The sequence below is a fragment of the Cantharellus anzutake genome (genome assembly GCF_015039405.1).
Source record: "Cantharellus anzutake strain C23 chromosome Unknown EI90scaffold_177, whole genome shotgun sequence".
NCBI lineage: Eukaryota > Fungi > Basidiomycota > Agaricomycetes > Cantharellales > Hydnaceae > Cantharellus > Cantharellus anzutake.
The window spans coordinates 1-21,739 of NW_024067127.1; the positions used below are offsets into that span (position 1 = coordinate 1).

The window sequence follows — 21,739 nt, forward strand, 5'->3', positions numbered from 1 at the left end:
GGAGATATGGAGGAAGCGGCGGAATATGGGTGACAGTTGCCCAATTTGGAAACTGATGGTTGTCCATGTCAGGAATGGCTTGAAAAAATCGGAAAAAATATGGGAAACATGGAAATGGTATCTGGAACAGTGGTAGATGTGTTTCAGGAGTGGGTGTGCTTGACGTGGGTGGTAGAATCGCGATAATTGGCTTGTTCGCACAGCATAACTTATATGACTGGTGTCAATATCGCTTAAAGTAATTGCCAGTGACAACTGGCGATATAAGACAAAAGAAAGGTTGTGTCAGACCAGATCCAGGACAAAAGATGACATCCCGTGGTGGAGGGCTTCAGCCTCAGTGACTTATCCCAAGAGCGCTGTGCCTAACATGTCCATGCCCTAATTTACTGACTGGCAAGGAACTCTAGAAGAGGGGGAAACTCTAGTCAATTTTATCACTGAGGTGTAACATATCTACAAGTTATGTATATATAGTTACATAGAGGTGCTGAGCAGAGCAGAGCTAACAGAGTTACAGGTTATGTTAGAACCGGGCGGAACAGACGACTCCGGAGTGGAATCGGAGACTTAGCGTGGGGGACCTTGGCCTCAGCGACTCAAGCGGAGCACTGTCCATTGCTGTTTGTCCATTTGGTCCTTAATTTCACAGTAGTGAGCAGGAAGTCTCTTGGGCATTTCAGGTCGATTTCGGACTAAACCAAAACGAGTATGTACAAGCCAAACAAAGGTAACCATCGGAACGAAGACGTCCAAACGGAACAAAGGTAGAAGGAGCAGATAGTACTGAAGGTCATAAGGCAGGACCTGTGATACATCCGAAAGGAGGTAGGGAGGGCGAGGCCCAGAGGGCAGGAGGATGAGGGAAGTGGGGATGATGACTAACTGGCTAGAATAGAAAGAAGCAGTAGTCCAAATAGGGATGAAGGGAAAACGCGAGAGATACATTACAGGCGGCGAGAGTGCCGAAGGCGGTCCGCGAAGCTCAGGGATTGCGGAGCTTACGGAGGTTACGGAGGCGGGGTTGAAAGTCCGAGGAATATTGGCAATGGTGTTTACATAGTATGAGGTCACCAATGCAATGGACTAAGACCGAGGTGGAGTCAAAGTCCGAGGTAGGGACTATGACGGAGGCTCGGAGCAGGTACGAGCGGTGTCCGAGTGCGAAGTACGGGACAGCGGTGGAAGGTCGTAACTTGGCGGAAGGGTGGCGGAGGAGTAACGGAGGGAGGAGAGAGGGGACAGGTAAGGGGAGAAGGAGTGGCGGAAAGGAGAGTAGTCAGGTCCGAAGGTGAGTATCGGAGCGGACGGGGGAAGCGTAGGAGGATAACGGGAGGGTGGAGGTGTTGTGAAGGGGAGGCGGAGTAGTAGGAGGGTGGCGAGAGGGGTGGTGTTCGGTCCGAGATGAGTATCGGAGCGGACGGAGATAGGGTCGGGGAGGTAAGGAGGAGGTGTGTTGCCAGGACCGAAGGTGAGTATCGGAACGGCAGCGGTAGGTTATGACTCCAGAGGTGAAGAGGGTGGAGGTCCGGAAGTCGGGTTGGGGTCAGGTATGCACGGATATGACAGGTTAGCTGACTGAATATTACCGACAAGTTGGGTTATGGGGTTAGCGGAGTGATGGGCTATAACCCAGAAATGGAAAGGGGGATCAGCCCGAAGGTAGACTTGCAGGGGAGGCAACTAAGTGCCTGGTGGAAGTGGGGTGTGCTTGTGGACATTGGAGCTGTTCGGAGACCTTTGGGGTTCTGTACTTAGGGAGGTGTAGGTAATATATTGAAATGAGGGGGTGATGACCATCGGGGGAGTCGGAGGGGATTGTGGAATTCGGAGGCTCCAAGGTTAGTGACGAAGGAGTGGAGACAATCCAGAAGGACCAGAGGTGGTGGAGGGTGCTGGTTGTGGATGGATATGACAGATTGAGAGTGCGTGGTATCACAACTCTGAAACAAAAAGGATATAGTCATTGTTAGCCACGATGATATTAAGTTAAAGACTCAAAAACTCCCCAATCCTCGCTACAGCTTGGCTGTTGTCAATGAGCATTGATATTCCAACAGTGTGGAGACAAATCACCATGGATGCAGTGTACACCTTCACAGATTACCATGCATGATAGAATATCTGTGGGCAGACATATGAGAGGAGCGTTGACACCTTTTAATGTTTATGTGACACTATCATGTGCAAGGGGCCAAAGGAACATATGTTTAATTTGGGACATGTTGTTCACTATGATGCCATGCAATGTTCTTGAAGAGGAAGACAAATGACTGGCAGAGGCAAACAGACATACCAAGGCAGAGTGGGAATGGAAGATGGTGGAAAAGGAAGTTAGAAGGAGACAAAGGCAAAGAGGAGCGAACTGTAAACTCTGTGATGTAAAGGGTAAAGGGGAAACATAAAAACACTTATGTAACACAATAGAGAAAAAGAAGGAAAATGACAAACTTTCAGCATCGAAAATTGCGTAACATTACCTGCGGGGTGACTCTGTGTGCAGAGTAACCTTGCAAGCAAGGTAAATAAGGTGACACCTGCATTGTTCGTTGTCGGCTGGGTTCGCAACCAGCCGAAGGCAGTTCAACTAGTCCTATAAAATAAAGAGGCCCAATGATCAGAGACAACGTCGCGAAGTCTATCATTGGGTCGGTGATCTGACAGAAGTGGATAGTACTACTGAAGCACACCAAATATAAAGGTTCTTCATGCGTAAAATATATACGGATGCATGGCCAACTTGAATCAAAACATGTATAGTAGTGATCTAAGTAGAAGAGACGGGATGAAAGAAAAAATTGTGGACAACTGCACGAGCATACATTAGACATTCATCCTTAAATGTTTATGTAAATGTATTAGTAAAGCATGGTTTCTATTGATAGAGCTTAACGCTCTTAACTTCCCAATCTGTAACGCATACAACTCAATTTGCGTCAACGGTGTCGAAAAAAGCCCACTCACAAGCATTAGTAAAATCCTCTCCTCTTGCACGAATGTAGTCGACGCAAGTTGAGTAGCCAGTGCGAGTAGCACAACTACCACCAACTTGGCCATTGTTCACTGGAGAGCTCCATATGTCCGCCGCCCCTGCCCAGTCCCCACTAAGTCACACCAGCATCAGATTCCTGAATAAAGACTATCAGGAGAAACGTACCATAACGTAGTGTCAAACACTAGCATATGACTCTTGAAGAAATCAGGTGGGTTGCAGCTCGTCGATGGCCACCTGGCTTGGGGTGTGCCCCATCCACTCGGTTGAGGTTCACCGGTGGAGACATCAAACGGGACAGATCCACGGGGGAAAAACCAAATCCTGATACCTTCGCCTCCGCTTGCGTCGTCCCAAATCATGGCGTACACACCACCTCCGTTTGAGTTGAAACCCTCGCCGTAAGTATTTGGGCCCGAGGCTCTGATGCCACAGCCTAATAAAGATTTAAAGTGAGATGAATGCGAGAGGATAAACCCTTACCAGTGTTTGAGTTGGCATGCGCGTCACAGTTAGGGGAGCCTGTCAAAGTTCCAGTACCACCGAAATCAATCGGCATAGTGCATCCATTCTCTGTGTGAATAGACATCTTTTTGGCACCATGTATCAGCCTTCCGTAAGTAGGACAGGTATTCCAACTGGAAAACACAATACCAAGTTTTGTTGAGCAAAGTGTACACCTTCGACGATATCTATTTCGCCATCGACCGGCCACGTTGGTGTTCCTAAGCTCCAGAATGCCTGGGAGGGATCACCGGTTAGGGCTGAACCTAGGCCTCCACGTTGGGAAGGGTCTCACCGGCCAAGTGCCACAACCAACTGGCATATGAACCTATCGCAGGAGTTTGTAAACACGGCTATCATAAAGTATGTTTTAAGGCCCACAGCATCGAGAATGACTCTAGACAGCTGAAGTTAGCATTGGTTGTACAGAGAAGGACAGGTACTCACAATCCCCCATCATAATGCATGATCGTCGAGATCCGAACAGAGTCGCGGTTGGATGTAATGTTGGGAGTGGTGTCGACCCTCATGATCGCGTTTCCAGCACCATTTATAGATACCAGACCTTTCGACCACTGAACATTCATGAATGGAGATCAGAACGGCACAGTAGGGGGGTGCGGGGGTGTAAACATACCGAGTATGCAGCATTGTTGTAGTTCACGGCACCTAACAGTCCAAGGTGAGAAACAAGCATACTTACACTCTTCGTTGATATTATTTACCATGCGTAGGATCGCTGCGGGTGAAAAACTCCCACTCATCAAAGAAAGTCGGGCCCTCCTGGAAACAACTAAAATCGGTCGTTTATTCATTCCACAAACTTGGTACTCACATAATTCTGCTTCAAATCCCACGGACTCGAGAGTGCATATGAAGGAGATGCGTAAATCTCAATCCTGTTCGTTCCACCACAGGTACCAATGTTGAGCAGAGGGCAAGGCGTCGAACATTCACTGTCAGCCACTGGTTGTGCGTTGCCTCCTGTCCACGAAATGGTGTTCCCACAGAAACACTGATCCCCATTTTCAAGCCCAGCAAAAGTGCTCCCCATGAAAGCACAAAGAGCCGAGCAAGTGAGAGGAGAGTTGAGCGGAAATTTGTGGGGGGTTGAGCCAAGTGCAGGAGGATTGCCTGTGTCGGTAAAGCAGCCCAGACGCGGCCAGAGAGAAGGAAAGATGTTGCTGGTTCGAGCGTATAAGCTAAGGAGATTGACTGTACCCCCAAGGGGTAAACCGGGTGAAGCTGGGGTGGTGCATCCTGCCTCGGGCAGAAGGGAAGACGCAACAGCAGTTTTGTCTATACTGTTCGAGCAGTGACACTGCTGTCCACTCCCCAAAGCTATGTAATTGAATCCCTTTTCAAAGCAAGTAGACTGACAGGAAGCGAGGCTGGTTACGGTCGAAGTGAGGGCGATGTCCTGAAGCAGGGTGTTATTCCCGCTGAAACATCCGACAAAGGTCCAGGGATCGTCGTTGGCCCGAGGGTTGGAAGGAGGTTTAATGGGGTGATGACGCTTCATTGCGCCGAGGAGCCCTTCAAAACTTGAACCATGTCTACGGCGGGCGTGTTCGGACGCGAGGGTGAAAGAGGACAAGAGAAAGAAGGCTGTAAAAAGAGTGACAGTAAACGTGAACATTATGTTATCAAACGAGGGGAAGGGGAAAATGAGCGTTTGGTAGTTGATACTGCTCCTTATTATAGGCACTGATCAGACCCTGACCTGCCACACACTATCGAGGGATTTTCGCCGACGTGTGCAAAAAAAAACAGGAAGGCGGCCTCATGGTATTTGCGCCGGGTATGGACTTGGACCGAGGATAATTTTTATCCGTGGGAGCGGAGGATTTTCCGACAAGGCCCCCGCTGGGACTTGAGGGATGACGAGGTGAACGCTGATTATGTAAGGTAGGGTTTGCCTCGGGCTCCGTCGGAACTGAATGACTGTCATTCATTCGCGGAAATATCAAATGTTGACTATCTATATTACATCCACAACCGCACCATATAGAAGGCCAAAGGATGGCAGCAATATTGCACAGACGTACATCTACTCTAGTAGAGGCTGGGATCCTAAGTATGTAAGACGTACAAAGAGGAGAGGGGGAAACACAGAAGTGAGTGCAACATCGAGGCGCTCCAGTGCTCCAGTGCTTTTAAGGCTATATGCAGCTGCCCTCTGCTTTTCACTTCCAAGGTGTTCCAATACTCTCGAACGGGGACGGGCATCTGCCCTTCGATCTTTCTGTGGGTATGATCATATCAATTGCAACCACTCGGAGCCATGGTACCAATTGAATGGACCAGGCAGGACGATGCCACGGCAACGCGGAAACGGGGGCGTGATAATCCACGGCGCTGGACGCTTCGTCTTTGTCCTCGTTAAAAAGCACGTCTTGGTCGCCCATGTTCACATTTTCAACATGATTTACTTATTATCAGCTCGATGATGAGATTGAACCATGGATGGAAAATTAGAGTTACAATCCCGTTGAATGAATTCGTTGGCAGGCAATTTCAATTACATCATGACAGCATGCAACGCCAAATTGACTTTATTTATAAGTTCTGTTTCAACACACTCTTCCTTTCTTACCCCAACCTTACAGGCCACCTCGCTTGCCACCAACACTAGTCTTTTGGCGCTTAGAAGCCATACATTGCACAGATCATGTTTCTTTCTCTCGTTTTGCGCTCTAGAAGAGCTCCTTTCCTTTCCTTGTTCTTCGTCATCGTCTTGTTTCTGGTTTCTCAAACACCTCCATCATCAGTCAACTCGAGCTATTTCTCTTCTCTTCGTCCCCAGCTGGAGAATTCCATTTCATTATTCGGAGGGACTCTTGATGAGGACTCTCAATCACCAGCATATCTTCTCAAAGACGCGTTGCCGCCACTCCACGGCGATGATCACTCGTCGAGCAGCCAGGTCCTGTACCCTCACCGCCCAAAAAGCCCATCTCCTATAACGATGATAGTCATGTGGAGTCCCACAGGCGGCAAGACACCCGTATACATGAACACCTACTTTTCATCTGTCCTAGCAAACCCGACAATTGACCTGCTTCTCATAAAATTCGACAGAGAAGGACACGGAGTTGATTGCGGCCCCATGGCTCCTCAAGTAGATAATTCGAATATTCGCGAAGTATGTTTTTCTCTCGAGGACTATTACGAAAGGCATGCTAGGTGGTTGTGTGGGCTGCCCGGATGGGAATGCAGTCAGGATGAATTCGTGAAGTTGACTAGCGACTTGAAGAAGTTTGGGGTTTGGGATAGGGTATGTGTTTTCCAGGAATGTCTTTTGCTTGGACGTAACATGCGTTTTGACCAATCAGGTTTCGTCTCATTTTCGCCCCTTCAGGGCTGCCATCTTCCATGACTACATTCACCCAGATACTCCAATATGGTACAGTCCTTGGTCAAGCTCATTGACGAACTTTTGAGGTTTCTTATCATGACCTTTGCTAGGGGCTGGGGTGACCTGGATACAATGTGGGGGAAGTAAGTCGTTGTGTATCGCTTACCGTTTCTATGTCTTATTCGCATATTGAATCCAGTTTTGAGCGAAACTGTATGTCCATTATACCCCTTTTCTGGTTCTGCTAACCCACACTGATTACTTCGCCATCAGTCCCATGGGATCTGGCGCCTCAGTTTGACATCATCGTAGCCTCCGCTCAGTCCTATCTCGACGAGATCCTTTTATACCTTCCCGGACATCTCTGCTTCTTCCGTCATTCCCAGAGTATTGTTGATGAATTTTTGAAATACCCCGCTTTAAGGAGCCTGGAGGCATTTAGAGCTGCTGAGAAGGATGGGAGATGGATAGGCTCAGACGCTGGCAAAGACTTTTTTTCTTGTCCCCTTCAGAATACCTACTGATTTCCCGTGAACAGAGGAACAAGAATATTCTCATTTCGCATTTACGAACAAAAACCTCACATTCCTTACCTTTTACGCCATGAACAATCACGACACATACCTTTCCTCGCCAAAGCTTGGCACTTATTCTGTCATAAACGCTCATCACCTTTCGGATGGGCTCCTTATTCGTAATTCGCCTTTGGCGAGCGAGGCAAGTGGATCGAGGACAAGGCCTCCACCAGACAAAGAGCAGCCAAATAGTGAACATATAGTGGAACACACTGTCCCTTCCTTAAGAACGGACCTGCGGGATAGACTTCTACTCCATATCACCCACCACAAACATTTACTTTCATCAATACATCGCGCTGGCAGCAGGTCTTGGCATAAATTTTCTAAGGGAGGGTTTGAATATGAAGTTGAGATCAGATATGGGAGTTATCAACTCGCGTGGTTCGACAAGAAGTTGGCGGTTTCGTACGCAGTTGATAATGAGCTAGTGAAGGGCAAGGGGTTCGGGAGGGCTGATAGCGTCAGGTGAGTGACCTTTGAATTGAGACGTTGGGGCTCAAGTTGGGTGGTTGTCTTCTCACCGGTCATCTATCACCCTCTGGACGCCAGGTACGTCATGCGCCGAGAACGAGGAGGACCCATCACAGAGCGTGTGGAGCGCTTGAAGACCATCGAGTTCGCTGATATCTCTGCGGATTCTCATGCTGTGAGGGATGCCGATGGTGGCCTTCCTTCCTTGGCCCGCACGAAGTTGCACAGATTTTCGTATACAGATCACCCTTATCTTCTCGAGTGCCTTTATACTCATTTTCAGCATGAAAAGTACAATCGTACGTCTTTATTCCCTCTCCCCTTATTCTGAAGGGAAACCGATTATCCTTGTTGTTAGCCTGGTGGGACGTGCCCGAAAAAAGCCTTACTGACGAGATCCTCTTCGTAAATCGTGATCGGCAAAATGGATTCCTTGAAATATGGGATAAGAGTGGGGAAGTCGTCTTCGAATCTGATCCGTTCAAACATGATTACGAGAAGTGACTGAGATGTACGCGGAAGTCAGGCACTCCAACTTTGTCTTAACCCATGGTTCGCTGAAGGAATAATGCACAATCATTTTCCTGCTGGCCTGGAAGGAGAGACAGATGATTATTTCGCTACTATTTATCGATTTATCGATTACTGCCAGTCTGCCATCTTTCTGTAGCCCATATCGGCAACCCCAGTTACCTGATACATATCCACCTACAGAGTGGTTACTATATATCTGCTGGTCGGATTCTACACATTGTGCGAGTAACGCGCATGTACGCGTACGAATTCGAGGATTGGTGTCAAGCCGTGATGTCATCACTGCCTTCGATTGGCTGGGACGTCGAGAGCGTGCGGCCGAATTTTGGCCGGGCGCACCATACTAAGGAAGATGAAGGCACAAGAAAGTAAAATGGCACCCGCGACAAATATCATTCTCGGAAAGAAGCCGGCCGTGAGAGCGTATAGTTCACCAATGATGAGCGGCTGCATCGGACATTCAGTGATAGAAAGTATGAAAGGTGATATACATTACACACCCCAAGGACTGTCTGACCCAATGCCTGAAGGACACCAATAGCGCCAAAAAATTGACCTGGAGCAACCACCTCCGTGCCCCACTGTATTTCTTGTCCCTCTTGATCTTCTGAGATTTGTTGATATTCACCTGTCTCCGAAGAGGATTCATCGTGTATGGAGCCATTCGAGGGGGGTGATTTGGTGGGGACTCCATAATCAACCAACGCGAGAGCCACGCTCTGCGTAGCGGGCGCCATTCCGCCACCAAAACAGCTCAGTAGAGACGTGACGATGAATGAAATTTCAGAAGAAATGATGCTGGTGAGTGTGAATGACATCACATCCATTAGAAGAGATAGTTTTGCCACTCGAAGATCAAAGTAGATCGTTGGGAGGAGGTATATTCGTCTACGAGCGGCAACGGCTGCTGCCCCTGTTCGGGAGGAGACAGGTTCAGGTTGAGTGGGTGGACCCGGTACTGGTTTTAAGAACTGAATGATCGCTTGCGATAAACGTCAGCAGGCTCAATGCGGTCGGGATTCTTAGACTCACTTGGCAAAAAAACCACAAGCCATAACGAGCGCAAAGCCGATGAGACAGTGACATAATACCCGATCTGAGAGCGTACCCCAACGTCATCCCACAGGTGGCAATTTTTTATTGAGAATCACTGACTTTTTCCGTTTCCCAGTTAAAGATATGTTCAACATACAAATACTTGTTCGGATAGACGCCCTATGATTTACTTGCTGTAAGAAATAAAGGGAAGGGTGTTCGAGGCAACTTCTTACCATATTGAGGAAGTTGCACCAAAAAGCGAGCCCAATAAAAGTGAGATCAAAGTCCCATCTCCAAATTGATGCATATGGCTTCGAGCCGAAATTCGGATAGCTTTCCGATCCGTTCATGTCCAAATAATCGTTCCGTCTTGGCAGAAGGACTGCCAGAGGGGCAAGCACCTCCCTCAACTGACGTTTCAGCTTCCAGAACAATCTTTTGGGTATTAATAAGGTGTCCGCTATCTCACTAGTCACAGCCTGCCGCCGTTCCACCTTCGCCCGCTGCTTCCTTGCGAAATCTTGGTCCTCACTGGAGACGGATTCGGGAAGTATGAGGAGTACGTAAAGGAGATTGATCATATTTGTCGCCAAAGCGAGGTAGAAAATCGTTGGTACCCTTGCGGGCCCTGGAATCCTGAAAACTCGTAGGACCACAGAGCCGATAGCTGGGCCCAACGAATTACCAACGAAGTGAAGACCTTGGAACCTTGAGAAGAATGTCGCCCTAGAGACTTTGGGAAGTGGAGGAAAATTGCATCATGATGGGAGAAAGTCAATACCTGATTTCTGGCTCTGTACAATCCGAAATATATGCGTTCATTACAGCGAAAAAGGTCGCCCAGCTGCCCATTAGGCCCTCGACCGCTGCCCCCGACACCAATAGGACACTCTTTATCAACGGACTCACGCCGGATCCAGTGCTGGACGCTAAAGCAAACATCAAATCCCTAGCAGATGAGGAGATGAGGAGGAGAGCATTTCATGCGCGGTAGAATAACGCGCCCTATCCAGAATCCAATGATCAAAGTAGTCATGACCCGAGTTCGTCCGTGTTCATCTCCTGAAAGAAGGGCTTTACTTCTGCATATCTTAGAACCCATCACGGAATAACCCACCATAAATTCCCCAAAGACCAGACGTTAAAATGCTCATAATTCCACCAGCTGTCAGAGCCACAGCTTGCATCGTTGCCGCCCTCGCGCGAACTACCGCATCGGAAATGCAGTCCTGAGATTGCTCCAGATGAGATTGCTGTGTCACTTGGAAGTAACTGATAGATGCCATTGGGTGACTAGCAATGGACGTTGAAATAGGGCCCTGGGAGGGCGTTATCATGCTTGCGAACGCCAAAGCATTGCTGTCCTCTTGTTGCTTTTCGCAGGCTATCAGATTGATAACCCAATAGAGTATAAATAGCGTAATGAAAAAACCCCGATACTCACCAACTTTTGTATACACTTCCACCCGCGGACCAATTGTAACGCCTCGCTGTCCGTAATCAAGTCAACGACCGTGTAATAGAGGAAGCACAGTGCTTACTGCAATTGACGTCGCTACGACAAATGGGACCAGATACCGGATTAACGGTATCTGTTTAGGCACCTTTCTGCTTGTGTCGCAATGCTGATCTTGCAACAGAGGTCTGTCCATAGTGTCCCAATGTTCTCACATTCACGTGCCCCAAATGCGATGTGACGTCGCCTCGGAATCCACGATGGATCAGGCGTTTGATGCGAGTAAAGCCGAGGTTTGAGGAGGTGCTTCTAGCGTGTAGTAAGTAATGTGGTCTCTGTTGGAGAACAGCGCGCTAGCACGGCCGTGCGACAACCACGTTCCCACGGCCGAGCGAGGAACTCCGGCCAGCCACCGATTATGTAATTATTTTTCTTTTCTAGATCATTCCGCTCCCAACTACTGGGTACGAGTCTGCTCACATTCATTCATTTGACAGACTCTCCATCCATTCCTCAACACCTATAATCATTTTTAAAAAAATCTAGAAGTGTTCTCATGCTCAAACCCTTATCAGAACCAATTTATCCTCACGCATTTTATTTAGCTAACACTCTTTATTCTTGATCATCCCTCCATACCTGGAGCCCATTAATGCTAGGGGTACTCATGTCAACATAGGTATCGGTGATTATGTAGATTATTTATGTTTTGATTGCTGTAACCGGACGCAAAAAAGTTTTATCGCAAGCACTGAGGGCAGGGCTAAGCAGCAGCCATTTCTAGTACAAAGTCGGCCAGAACAAACAGCAACAACAGCATGCACTCTCACCATTCTCATTCAGGTCAATTTTGCAGACATGCTAATGGAGCGCTGTCTGAAGTCGCGCAAGCCGCGGTACTAAAAGGGTTCAGTGTCTATGGCCTGACTGAACACGCGCCGCGGTATCGCACTCGAGATCTGTATCCTGAGGAAGTAATGGCCATTCATCCGCATCTCACTTGCTAGAAGCTGAACTTTGGACCTGCAGTCCGATCTATCAATCGAAGACCTCTCTTCCGCGTTCGATACCTTTGTCAATGAGGCTCATAATGTACGAGAGGAACATTCATCCTCCGCGACAGCGTTCCTCGTGGGCCTCGAAACAGACTACATTACCGACCTCGACCTTGTTATGACTGAGAACCTACTTGCCAGACATGGAGATAAATGTGACTATATCGTGGGGTCTATACATCATGTCAACGAGATCCCCATAGATTTCGACAGAGAGACATTCGAAAGGGCGTTGGGTTCGTTTGGAGGGTCGGATGCTCCTGATTCCACCACGGCATCCCTTATTAATCAAGACATACCCCAAAACTACCAGGATTTGATTATTTCTTATCTAGACTCCCAGTACAAGCTCATGCAAGGGCTTCATCCTGAAATTATCGGCCACTTCGACCTTTTCCGACTGTACAATCCCTCAATCACTTTTTCAGCTAGTTCTACACCTGCCATTTGGGAGCGAATTATGCGAAACGTTCAATATGCAATCGAGTACGGCGCTCTGTTCGAGGCAAATTCAGCTGCGTTCAGAAAGGGATGGGACACTGCCTACCCAGGAAAGGAAATTGCGCGGGTATTTTGACTACTTTTGGTTTATGCTCATCTCACTGATCGGTTGCGGCATCGAGAAGCTCATTGTAGACCATGGCGGCCGTTTCGCTCTCTCAGACGATTCGCATGGACCAGAATTCATTGGCTTGAACTACAGCAGACTGAGAGCTTATCTGCACGATGTCCTTGAGGTCCCAACAATCTACCATCTTGAACAGAGCCAGGTGTGCAATAGAGGCGGGAGGAAAGTCAGAGCCGTCGCATCGACTGGTTTGTGGTGGGAAGACCCATTTTGGAAGCAAGTTTGATTGATTTATTGCTACCCATGTCCAATGTCGTGTCCAGAAGATCAGCAGGTGTGACCAACACACATATGTCCCAAATGCATACTAGCATAGATACAATCAACTAACCGTTGCCTTATCGTCGGTCGAGCTAGGGGGAAGAGGAGTGTGACTCGTAGAGCTAGACTTGACGTTTTTTTCATCGTTTGCAGACGGTTCTAGATGATCCTTCGCAACAGGAGAAATTTTAAAACTGAAATCACCAAATATCCGCTCGCGCGCCACCGCATAGGCAGCCTCTCTCTCTGCTAAGCTCTGGGGGCTTCTAACTGAGTCCGTACTTGAAGATGAACTGTTCTGAACAGGCCGCTTTAGAATGCGCATCGTCGGTCCAAGAGCGGATGGAGGCGGGAGACTGCTCCCGGCAGTCAATGGCGCACCCAGGATGACGGTGGGCATTGGCGCGGATCCACCTCTTAATAAAGGAAATGAGAGATTGCGGATCGACTCGGATGTATCGCGGGAACAGTGTTACACTAAGTACTCACGTATCCCATGCCCCTTGGTGTATCCCATCTGCAAGCATTTCAATAGAAGGACGTTTGCGGAACTGAGATGTCCCCGCTACGAATGAGTTGTCCTCTTCGTCTTCGACATTGTCTTCATCATCATCCCAACTATCTGGGACTTGTCTTGCTTGATCCTGCTGTCGTCCAGCCGGTCGCTGGTGTTATAATTTTGTACTAATCACTTTATGTTTATGGGCGATTCGCTCACCTGAGACAGCCTTCCTCGCCCTCTTGACAATGCCATCCATACGATTTATGATGTAATATATTCGGCCAACTCCGGCGCAATGCAGCTAGATGAGGTTCCAACAGATGATTCAAGGTTGTTTCTGGCTACTGGGCCACCGTTTTCCCAGACAGGTGTCATTCCTCCGCTGATTAAATTTGAATCAATTCCTCATTGACTCAGCAAGAGGAACGGCTCCTTGCATCGCTGTACGGCATATGCCGATCAGCCAGAAAGCTTCTGTATTCTGCATTGCCACTATGCCGTGGCCGCCACACACCCTTGAGCAATTTGGCACGGTGGCTCGGGGTGACGTCGATGAGAGCGAGTACTACGGTCCCTATAATGGCCTCTTGGGTGAACTGTTTCCTGGTCGCTCTCATTTCATGGTGGTGCCACAGTACAAACGCCCTCGATTTCCGCAATTCGTAGACTTCACGACCATCTTTATCGTGCAACACAATAAGCATCCGGTATTTTTCATCGAGATCAAGCCTTCCTCGCATGTGGATACCATTGCAAATCGTGCCGCCGCCGATGATCAGATGAGGGAACGATTCGAATCATTCGCTGAACAAGTTAGCATAGATACTTTATACGGGATCAGTGCGCTCGGGTCCCGTGTTTGCGTATACTCGTACGATCGTGCAACTCGGCGGATAGTCCCCGCAGCTATTGAAAAAGACGCAAGCAGGGTGAATGACAGGGCCCCCGCGAAGTGGTGGGGATTAGACATACTCGAGGATGATGGCGAAGCACACCTCCGCCAAGTGACTACACATGTGCACCAGATGTGCTCCACATTGCAAACCCATGGTGAGCAATCAGGCCCCATGACGCGATGATCCCTCTAATACGAGCCCTTTCGCAGGCCAAGACTAGTGGTGCCACACATTGCGTTTGTAAGATGACTGTAACGTTTGGGACTTACAGCGAAAACCAATTTATCAGGGAAAATTTGCGCGAGCAAAACTCTTAGGACCTGTTATCAAATGACCCTCGCAAATCTTACGTTCAGCCGCCTGCTGTTGATGAACGTAAACGATAACCAACATGCCTCTTGCATGCTGCCTGAGTGATGACCTAAAGCTGTGTATCCCGTTTCTCTGGCTAGATGGTCCCAGCATCCGTATTACTTTTTCTGTGAGCAAAACTCTAGTGTACAGGATTCTGAACTGCTGGAACACCAACAATAGTATATCCCTGGTGCTTCAGAGTTGAATGACTAGGTGTTTTCCCAGGGGATGCCACCACTTACATTGAGACCCACCTTGAGAGTGATGGCATGTTTCTTTTGGATGAGCTTTGGGTTCATATCCGTGCAGAAATTGGGCTTGATGTTAGTGCAAGCACCCCTTCATTTCATGTTGCCTTGTTGGGGGAAGAATTAGAAGTTGAGATCTGGTCAATATTAGAACCAAGGTACTACAGTGTATCATACCAGATATATAAAGGGAGATATAATGAATGGAAGTGGACCCAGGCCAAGGCCAAGGGGTCTGGAAACAAATAGGAGCAAAGAGTGGAGTAGACTGGATAGTGGCTGGCAATGGCCAAATGTCATATCCATACAATCCCGACCTCCGCTCCGGGCTCCCGGAACTCCGAACCTGACTTCCGGAGTCCTACTTCCCTTCCGTCACCTCCTCCTTGCCGACTCCCAAGAGGTTATCCCACCTCTGGCTCTGACACCACCTTTGGTCCGACTCTGGAACATTCTGGGTCCGACCCCAACCTCGACACCTTCCAGATGAGTACACAAAACCTATGCTCCTGACTCCGGACCTCCACTCCGGAATCCCGTTTGTGTTTCCGTCTCCGGAACCTCCGGTCTTAGCTCCGACCTCAGACTTTGACCCCACCTCCGCTTATACCCATTGTATTGGTTAGCTCATTCCATTTAATTACCTTTGCCAATATTCCAGAGTTTAACTTCCAAGTTCGGACTTTCTGGACTTACCTCGGACCTTGCAACTATTGCATTGTCCTATTCAATTCTGCTATTCTCCCTCATTCCTATTTGGGCTGCTGCTTCCTTTCTATTCAGTCAGCTAGCCATTCCCCACTCCCAACCTCCTTCCTTCCTCCTTGGGCCTTGGCCCTTCATTCCTCCTTTGGGAAACACCATTGAGTCAAACCCTTGACCCTCGGTGTTGTTCCTCTTTCCATCTCCCTTTGTCTCCTTTCATCCTACCCTTGTTCCTTTTGATTCCAGACCCCTCCTTATATACAATGTACCTAGTAACTTGTAACCTCAGTCCGAAATTGACCTGAATTCCCCCCAAGAGACTTTCCCTCTGCTAGATCCGAAATTAGGGACCCCCAGGACAACCAGCAATGGCACAGCGCTCCACATGAGTCGCTGAGGCCAAGGTCCTTCCACGCTAAGTCTCCGATTCCATTCCGGAGTCATCCGAATCCACATGTTCTAACACCAAAGGTCAAAACAAACAATAGACAAGTAAACAAATAAACAAAGGGACATCGGTGCAAGGAATGTAGGGTGGGGGTGGTGACACCAGACTTGGAGTTGGGCTCAAGTCAGGTGTGGAATCAGGGAGAGGTCTTGTTACAGAGTTGGGTTCTGGGAGACTTGTCAGGGCACATACCCTGACTTAGCCCGGACCCGGACCCGCATCCGGACCTGCTCCACTTCCTGCGTGCACTTCCCGCACCGCATGATCCATGTGCTGCATGCTCCGGTCCCCGGATCCTACCTTCATGTGACTTCCAGGTATCCCCGGAAGTTTTCCTCATATTGTGGCCACTGTGGGAAAGTGAGAAGTAACCTTCTTCTCACTTTCTTACCCACAGCAGGCAAGTTGTACTTACCTGCCTTTCCTTTTATACACTTTCTTACCCACAGCAGCATTGTGCCCTGAGATGGGCTGTTACAGGTCAAGCTCTGGGTTATAGAGAGAGGGGTCATGGGGACCTGGGGACCGTCCCCTGACGAGACTGTAAGGTCAGTGTAGGTGCCGACCTTGGTGCCTCCTCTTTGTCAGTTGAAATCTAGGTTATACAGAACTTATGATTTGACATTGGTGAGGAGAAGAGTAAAGTTCCCTTTACCTGACTCCACACCATACATATTAAATACAAAAGTACAACAAGGAATAATATGTAACCACCACCCATTCCTTACAGAGACCCACTCTGACCCATTCCTATAGATGAGACCTTGAGCTTGTCAGCCTCATGTGTGTAGGGGAGTTAGGTTGCTGATACCACTGTTGATCTGTCAGAATGATAATCAATATAAGATGAACATGTTGAGCCATGTTGTAAGGTCTGATCCAACAGGTAGCATGTTTTGCTGGAGAAGGTGTGGCCTTGTGGGTGAAGGAGGCAGCTTTGGCTGGTACTCGGTGCCTTGGGACAGATGGGGAATATGTGTCATATCCATACAATCCTGACCTCTGCTCTGGGCTCCCGGAACTCCAAAACTGACTCTGGAGCCCCACTTCCCTTTTGCCACCCTCTCCCTTGCCGACTCCCAAGAGGTTATCCCACCTCTGGCTCCAATACCACCTTCAGTCCAACTCCGGACCATTCCAGGTCCAACCTCAACCTTGACACCTTCCAGACAAGTATGTGTCAGGGACAGCTCCAAAAGTGGCAAAGTGTCAGGGACGTGTCCGGGGTAGAGGGGGTCCGGATGTATCACCTGGCAGAAGGGCCCTCGCAGGGTGCGAACCGGGCATGCGTGCTGGCAGGTCCGGGAAGGGACAGCAGTCCCTGGTGTTACGGGGATGGGGAAAATTCCCCATTCCTCAATCCGTTCTTATAGTGGGAAGACGAAGGTCATGTCTAGTCTGTACCATAACAGGATAAGTAATTGATGAGTGGTCCCAGTCTTGTCTGGGAGGGGACAATCGAATTCCCATTGATTGCGATTGGTGATGTAGTGAGCTATTAAGGGATTGATGGTAGGTAGTCGGAGATATCAGGATGGATGGGTCAGCCACAGGTACTTGGCGCTCCTCAATGGAGCGTACCGTGTGTGAGGTCACGACTTGTGAGATGGGTGAGAACTTCGTATAGCTGCCATCGGGTACTTGGTGTTCACAGTGCGAACGTACTGGTAGCAGGCTGATATCATAAGCGTGCAATGAGGATTGACTAACAGGGCCTTCGGTGGCTTGGCATTCCCAAAGGGAACGTACCGTTGGCAGGGAAACATGATGACTGATGAAGGAAGAAACAGACGGTGGATGGGCAGCTACTTGGCGTTTGTGTAGCGAACGTGCTGGCATCACGGGAAAGTGGGCCTCAGAGTGTTCACGATCTCTATGATTGTGATGTGACATCGTGTGTCGAGTACTGGGGGGAGAGCGGAGTGATGAGGACCCATAGGGTACAGATTCCATAGGATGAAATACATGTTGAGAGTCTTCGACTTGCGACCTCGAGTTCTCACAGCGAGGGCCGTTAGAGGACTCGATATAACCAGACATATAAGACATGTTGAGAGTTGTACAATCACACGGGTTCAGTTGAGTCACAGGGAGGGTTGTTACAGAAGATGACACACAAGACAGTTGTAGAGCAGTTGTTAGTTAGTGGGAACCGCCTTCAGTGGTTTCCATACAAGACAAATGGTAAGGTCGTGGGAAATCCCGCAAAACACAAGTAACCTCGGCCAGCACCAAAACCCCAATGGGGAAAGCTTTGCACGAGGGGGGGAGGAAAGGGTAGAACGAATAAGGAGGGTAGGGTATCAGGATAGAGGACGAAAGAGAGAAAGAGGGGGAGCGATAGGGAGGAGAAGTCCGTGACCATGTGACGGATATGGTTGTTGGAGACTCCGTATCCATAACATCGCCCCCCAGTCTCCTAACGACCATGACGCGGTCCCCGAGGGGCATATCTCCGCAGGTCGTCTCTCCAGGGCGACCGGCTTCTCGAACGCTCGTGATAGGAATCCAGATGGAGGGAATTGTACTGAGCTCCACCGGAGGAGGATGGGTGTGGATCCGATCCCGGGTACTGCACGGGCGGGGGGTAGGGCCGGGTCATAGAAGGAGGATGGACAGTCGTTGGAGGAGCTGCCAGGTTGACGACGAAGGCGGGCACGGCGGTGTTGGTGTTGCTGTCCACCACCCACATAGGATTGACTGGCATTGTGAAGGTTGGCATCCGTGGAATTGACTGAGGCACTCCGGCACTATACGGTACCATACTAGAAGGGGAAGGATCGGGATTCGAGTCTCTCCGGTTGGAGCGGCTGTCCCTTCGAGTGATCGATTCCCGAGATGTAGGTCGAGAAGACCACCTTCTATCCACGTCTCTGTTGTAGTCGGATCGACTAGGTGTGGGGCGATATGAGTCCATCCGAGTTCGATGGGTTTCGTTCCCCATTTGCCAACGAGCCTGTCCCGAATGACCTGAGACTGATCCTTCTCTTCGTCTGGGATACGGTTGGGACCTTCTCTCTTCTCGAGGCAATTTCCTCCAGCAGTTATGGTTCAACAAACCCGAGGGAGAGGATGAGGCAGAAGAGTTGTCAGTGGAAAGGGCGGATGGGGTGTTGGTAGGATGAATGCTTGGTTGCGGCACCACCACATTCGGAGGGGGTAGGAAGACCAAACTCCCCGCACCTGGCCAGTTGGGAGATGGAGGCAGCATGGAAGCATCTCCTAGGTTCAAACCTAACGTTCCTGATGTCAGCTCATCTGAGCCTTCGTCGAAAGGAGTCGGTGAATCTGGCTGTGCCAGTTGTCGCTCAGCGTCGTCCATGACTACCTCTTGTGCCTCAGCACGAGTCATGAAGCGTCCGGTATCCGGGTAGTAGAATGTCCGGCTTAGACGATGTTTCTCCACCAACTTGAGGGTGGATGGGTCCTTGTTGGAAGGGGGTGGACCAGGCCACAGGAGTCGGAATTCGTAGGCCTCCCTGTCTTCAACACCAGGCAATGGTTTGGGTGCATCTTCCCATCTGGGCCAGTCGAGGAACCAAGGAACTTCAGTCCCTTGAGTCGATAATTACGAGCTGCCTCGGCGTGTCCACTCAGGTCCAGTTCTTCGAGCAATCCATTCTTGATTACGTGACATGGCAGTTGACAAGCTAGGTATACCACGAACTCGGGTGAACTTGCCATCAGTCGATCATCAGTCAAGCTCTCTTCGAGAAAAATTCCTTTCGGGGGTTCCAACCAGGATATCTTACGTCCCTCTTGGACATCTACTTCCATCAGGTGTTCATGGATCCGGGTGTAATTGACGAAAGCGGTAAGGAGGGAAATGATCCGGAGTAAGTAGGTATATCGAGATATTATGGTGAAGGGGTGTTGCCAGGGAGCGAACTGGAAGGCAAAGATGTGACTGTCCAACTCGTGCTCGCTGCCCAACTTGGACTCGACTTTGTATATTACTTCCCTCAATTTGTTAGGCAATCACAATTTCGTGAGGGTCTCAGCTTTGAGTGCGGCAGCCTTTGAAGACTCCCATCGTTCCAGCAATGGGGTCAGAGATCGAGGTGGAACGTTCTGGTTCCTGTTTTCTCTCAGCACTTCGGCTTCGTTGAGGTGGTGATATTCAGGTAGCAAGAGCCACAATCGATCCAGAGATCGAACACCGGGTCTTATGTGGTGCAAAGCAACGTGCGAGAAGGTCGGGTCGAGGGGTCCCAGCTGCCCGTTTAACCACATAGGGTCGGATGGGGCTCTCTTGAAGGGCTCGGATGATACTTCGGCTGCCTCGAGACCTGGGCAGTCCTGTCTGTGTTCGTCCGTGATCACAACAGAGTTGCGTGGGGTGGTGTCAGAGTCGGGATTCTTGTCGGAGTCGGAATACTGTCAGAGATCTGGGATGCTGTCAGAGACTGGGAATATTGTTGGAGTCTGGCAGACTGTCAGAAGACAGATAGACGATGGATTGGGTTCTGTCTGAGTCGGGGTCGGAGATTGTGGCAGAGGTCTGTTGGAGCGCGTGCACGGATATGCGGGCGGAAATATGCGGCGCGTCCGGAAGCGCTGTTCAAGGTTAGCAGAGTGGGATCGCGGCCTCAGCGACTCAGGTGGAGCACTGTGCCCTGAGCTTGACGTTTGGGGGAGATCCCGTATTTACGGATTGACACTCACAGCGGACTTCAAACAAGACTTGCAGGCGGAGCGGACCTGTAGGAGGAGCGCGGACTCTGCGAGCACGGACTCAGAGGGGGGGAAGCCCCTTTGCAGAAGAAGAGACTCAGAACAGACAGGGGGGTACTCTAGTTGATTTCAGACTCAGGTCCCCAAAAGTATTTACAAGGTATATAAATAGGCAAGAGGGAATATAGAAAGGCCGGTCAGTCCGGCGCGGTCCGGTGCGGAGATAAGCGGGGATTGTCAAACTAAATAAGGACAAGAGCCCGGGAACTGGAAACGAGGAACAGATCAATAAACAATAAGTGGCAAGGGTTATTGATGAATAACTGAATGAGATCGATAACCTAGTGCCAATAAAGAGGGGATCAAATGCCAATATTGGCAGGGAAGCAAACAATGAATGGCACTCGGCAAAGAATGAATGATAAGCTGCCAAGTGACAAATGGCCGGAGGAAAAGCGGAGGTCAGCACGCGGCGCCGATACAAGTCCGCAAATAAGCGGGGTCGGTGCAGTGCTGACACAAGTCTGCAAACAGAGGTTGATCTGCCAGCACTGTCACACAAGGACAGCATGAAGGCCAACAGAGGTACAGAGGTGTTGACCTGACCAGAGGTGTCAAGGGCAACCAGAAGTGGCCAGAAGGTGCAGAGATGGGCAGAGGGTGCGGAGTGGGCAGAGGGTGCGGAATGCATGGAAGCGGGGCATGGCTGTGACCACATAGCGGGAAGTGATGAGTGTGGTTCGGATGGAGACAAGGCAGGCATGACTGAATGCCGGGAGCGCCAAGGGCTCAGGAACTGGAGGTAAGGTCGGAATACCGGCAGGGTCTAGGTTCTGATTACTGGCCAAGTCTCATGCAGTAAGGCAGGAGGCCAGACATGGGGTTGGGGGCTGGTTAGGATGGGTTTCGGGTCGGCGGATTCGCCTATCGGCATTGGTTCGCCGCTGACGGAGCCCCGGGATTTGTCGGTCATGACAGGTGGGCCTGCAGCTCATACTTGCCAGTCCGAGAGACATTGTCAGTTAGGTTCGTTGATG

The 21,739-nt window shown here is 49.6% G+C and overlaps 6 protein-coding genes across 6 annotated transcripts; 3 read left to right on the forward strand and 3 right to left on the reverse strand.

Annotated features, from left to right (window-relative positions):
- Positions 1-2,875: 2,875 nt before the first annotated feature.
- On the reverse strand, positions 2,876-4,550 carry EI90DRAFT_2950628 (concanavalin A-like lectin/glucanase domain-containing protein; the record flags this gene model as incomplete). The annotated part of the gene is made up of 11 exons (XM_039055394.1): positions 2,876-2,910; positions 2,965-3,104; positions 3,158-3,428; positions 3,476-3,581; positions 3,647-3,733; positions 3,792-3,824; positions 3,878-3,893; positions 3,944-4,071; positions 4,134-4,165; positions 4,222-4,279; positions 4,332-4,550. 11 exons carry the CDS (start codon positions 4,548-4,550, stop codon positions 2,876-2,878), a joined length of 1,125 nt encoding a protein of 374 aa, XP_038908158.1.
- A 1,560-nt stretch (positions 4,551-6,110) lies between these two features.
- Positions 6,111-8,411, forward strand: EI90DRAFT_3092675 (uncharacterized protein). The gene is made up of 7 exons (XM_039062447.1): positions 6,111-6,773; positions 6,832-6,902; positions 6,965-6,972; positions 7,128-7,337; positions 7,393-7,897; positions 7,982-8,202; positions 8,262-8,411. The coding sequence occupies exons 1-7, from the start codon at positions 6,168-6,170 to the stop codon at positions 8,405-8,407; spliced, it is 1,767 nt and encodes a 588-aa protein (XP_038908159.1). The 5' UTR covers positions 6,111-6,167; the 3' UTR covers positions 8,408-8,411.
- EI90DRAFT_3092681 (major facilitator superfamily domain-containing protein) lies at positions 8,400-11,300 on the reverse strand. The gene is made up of 10 exons (XM_039062448.1): positions 11,017-11,300; positions 10,920-10,965; positions 10,593-10,859; positions 10,480-10,537; positions 10,257-10,424; positions 9,709-10,201; positions 9,593-9,652; positions 9,470-9,533; positions 8,938-9,419; positions 8,400-8,884 (listed from the first exon to the last, which is right to left on the reverse strand). Exons 1-10 carry the CDS (start codon positions 11,125-11,127, stop codon positions 8,717-8,719), a joined length of 1,917 nt encoding a protein of 638 aa, XP_038908160.1. The 5' UTR covers positions 11,128-11,300; the 3' UTR covers positions 8,400-8,716.
- A 382-nt stretch (positions 11,301-11,682) lies between these two features.
- Positions 11,683-13,016, forward strand: EI90DRAFT_3004386 (histidinol-phosphatase). Its single transcript, XM_039056364.1, has 3 exons — positions 11,683-11,905; positions 11,961-12,554; positions 12,613-13,016. Exons 1-3 carry the CDS (start codon positions 11,750-11,752, stop codon positions 12,838-12,840), a joined length of 978 nt encoding a protein of 325 aa, XP_038908161.1. The 5' UTR covers positions 11,683-11,749; the 3' UTR covers positions 12,841-13,016.
- On the reverse strand, positions 12,937-13,807 carry EI90DRAFT_3159824 (uncharacterized protein; the record flags this gene model as incomplete). Its single annotated transcript, XM_039066250.1, has 3 exons — positions 13,594-13,807; positions 13,365-13,512; positions 12,937-13,291 (listed from the first exon to the last, which is right to left on the reverse strand). The coding sequence occupies exons 1-3, from the start codon at positions 13,631-13,633 to the stop codon at positions 12,937-12,939; spliced, it is 543 nt and encodes a 180-aa protein (XP_038908162.1). The 5' UTR covers positions 13,634-13,807.
- Positions 13,808-13,871: 64 nt separating this feature from the next.
- On the forward strand, positions 13,872-14,493 carry EI90DRAFT_3137008 (uncharacterized protein; the record flags this gene model as incomplete). Its single annotated transcript, XM_039064827.1, has 2 exons — positions 13,872-14,427; positions 14,483-14,493. The coding sequence occupies 2 exons, from the start codon at positions 13,872-13,874 to the stop codon at positions 14,491-14,493; spliced, it is 567 nt and encodes a 188-aa protein (XP_038908163.1).
- Positions 14,494-21,739: the final 7,246 nt, after the last annotated feature.

Bases quoted from the DNA above. Each gene is read 5' to 3' on its own strand.
- EI90DRAFT_3092675 (XM_039062447.1), top strand. From the start codon at position 6,168: ATGTTTCTTTCTCTCGTTTTGCGCTCTAGAAGAGCTCCTTTCCTTTCC. The intron at 7,338-7,392 runs GCAAAGACTTTT...TCCCGTGAACAG, and splicing joins ATGGATAGGCTCAGACGCTG to AGGAACAAGAATATTCTCAT. The intron at 8,203-8,261 runs GTACGTCTTTAT...CCTTGTTGTTAG, and splicing joins TCAGCATGAAAAGTACAATC to CCTGGTGGGACGTGCCCGAA.
- EI90DRAFT_3092681 (XM_039062448.1), bottom strand. From the start codon at position 11,127: ATGGACAGACCTCTGTTGCAAGATCAGCATTGCGACACAAGCAGAAAG. The intron at 10,860-10,919 runs GTGAGTATCGGG...TCAATCTGATAG, and splicing joins GGAAGTGTATACAAAAGTTG to CCTGCGAAAAGCAACAAGAG. The intron at 9,420-9,469 runs GTGAGTCTAAGA...GTTTATCGCAAG, and splicing joins GCTTGTGGTTTTTTTGCCAA to CGATCATTCAGTTCTTAAAA.
- EI90DRAFT_3004386 (XM_039056364.1), top strand. From the start codon at position 11,750: ATGCACTCTCACCATTCTCATTCAGGTCAATTTTGCAGACATGCTAAT. The intron at 11,906-11,960 runs GTAATGGCCATT...TTGGACCTGCAG, and splicing joins GAGATCTGTATCCTGAGGAA to TCCGATCTATCAATCGAAGA. The intron at 12,555-12,612 runs GTATTTTGACTA...GGCATCGAGAAG, and splicing joins CAGGAAAGGAAATTGCGCGG to CTCATTGTAGACCATGGCGG.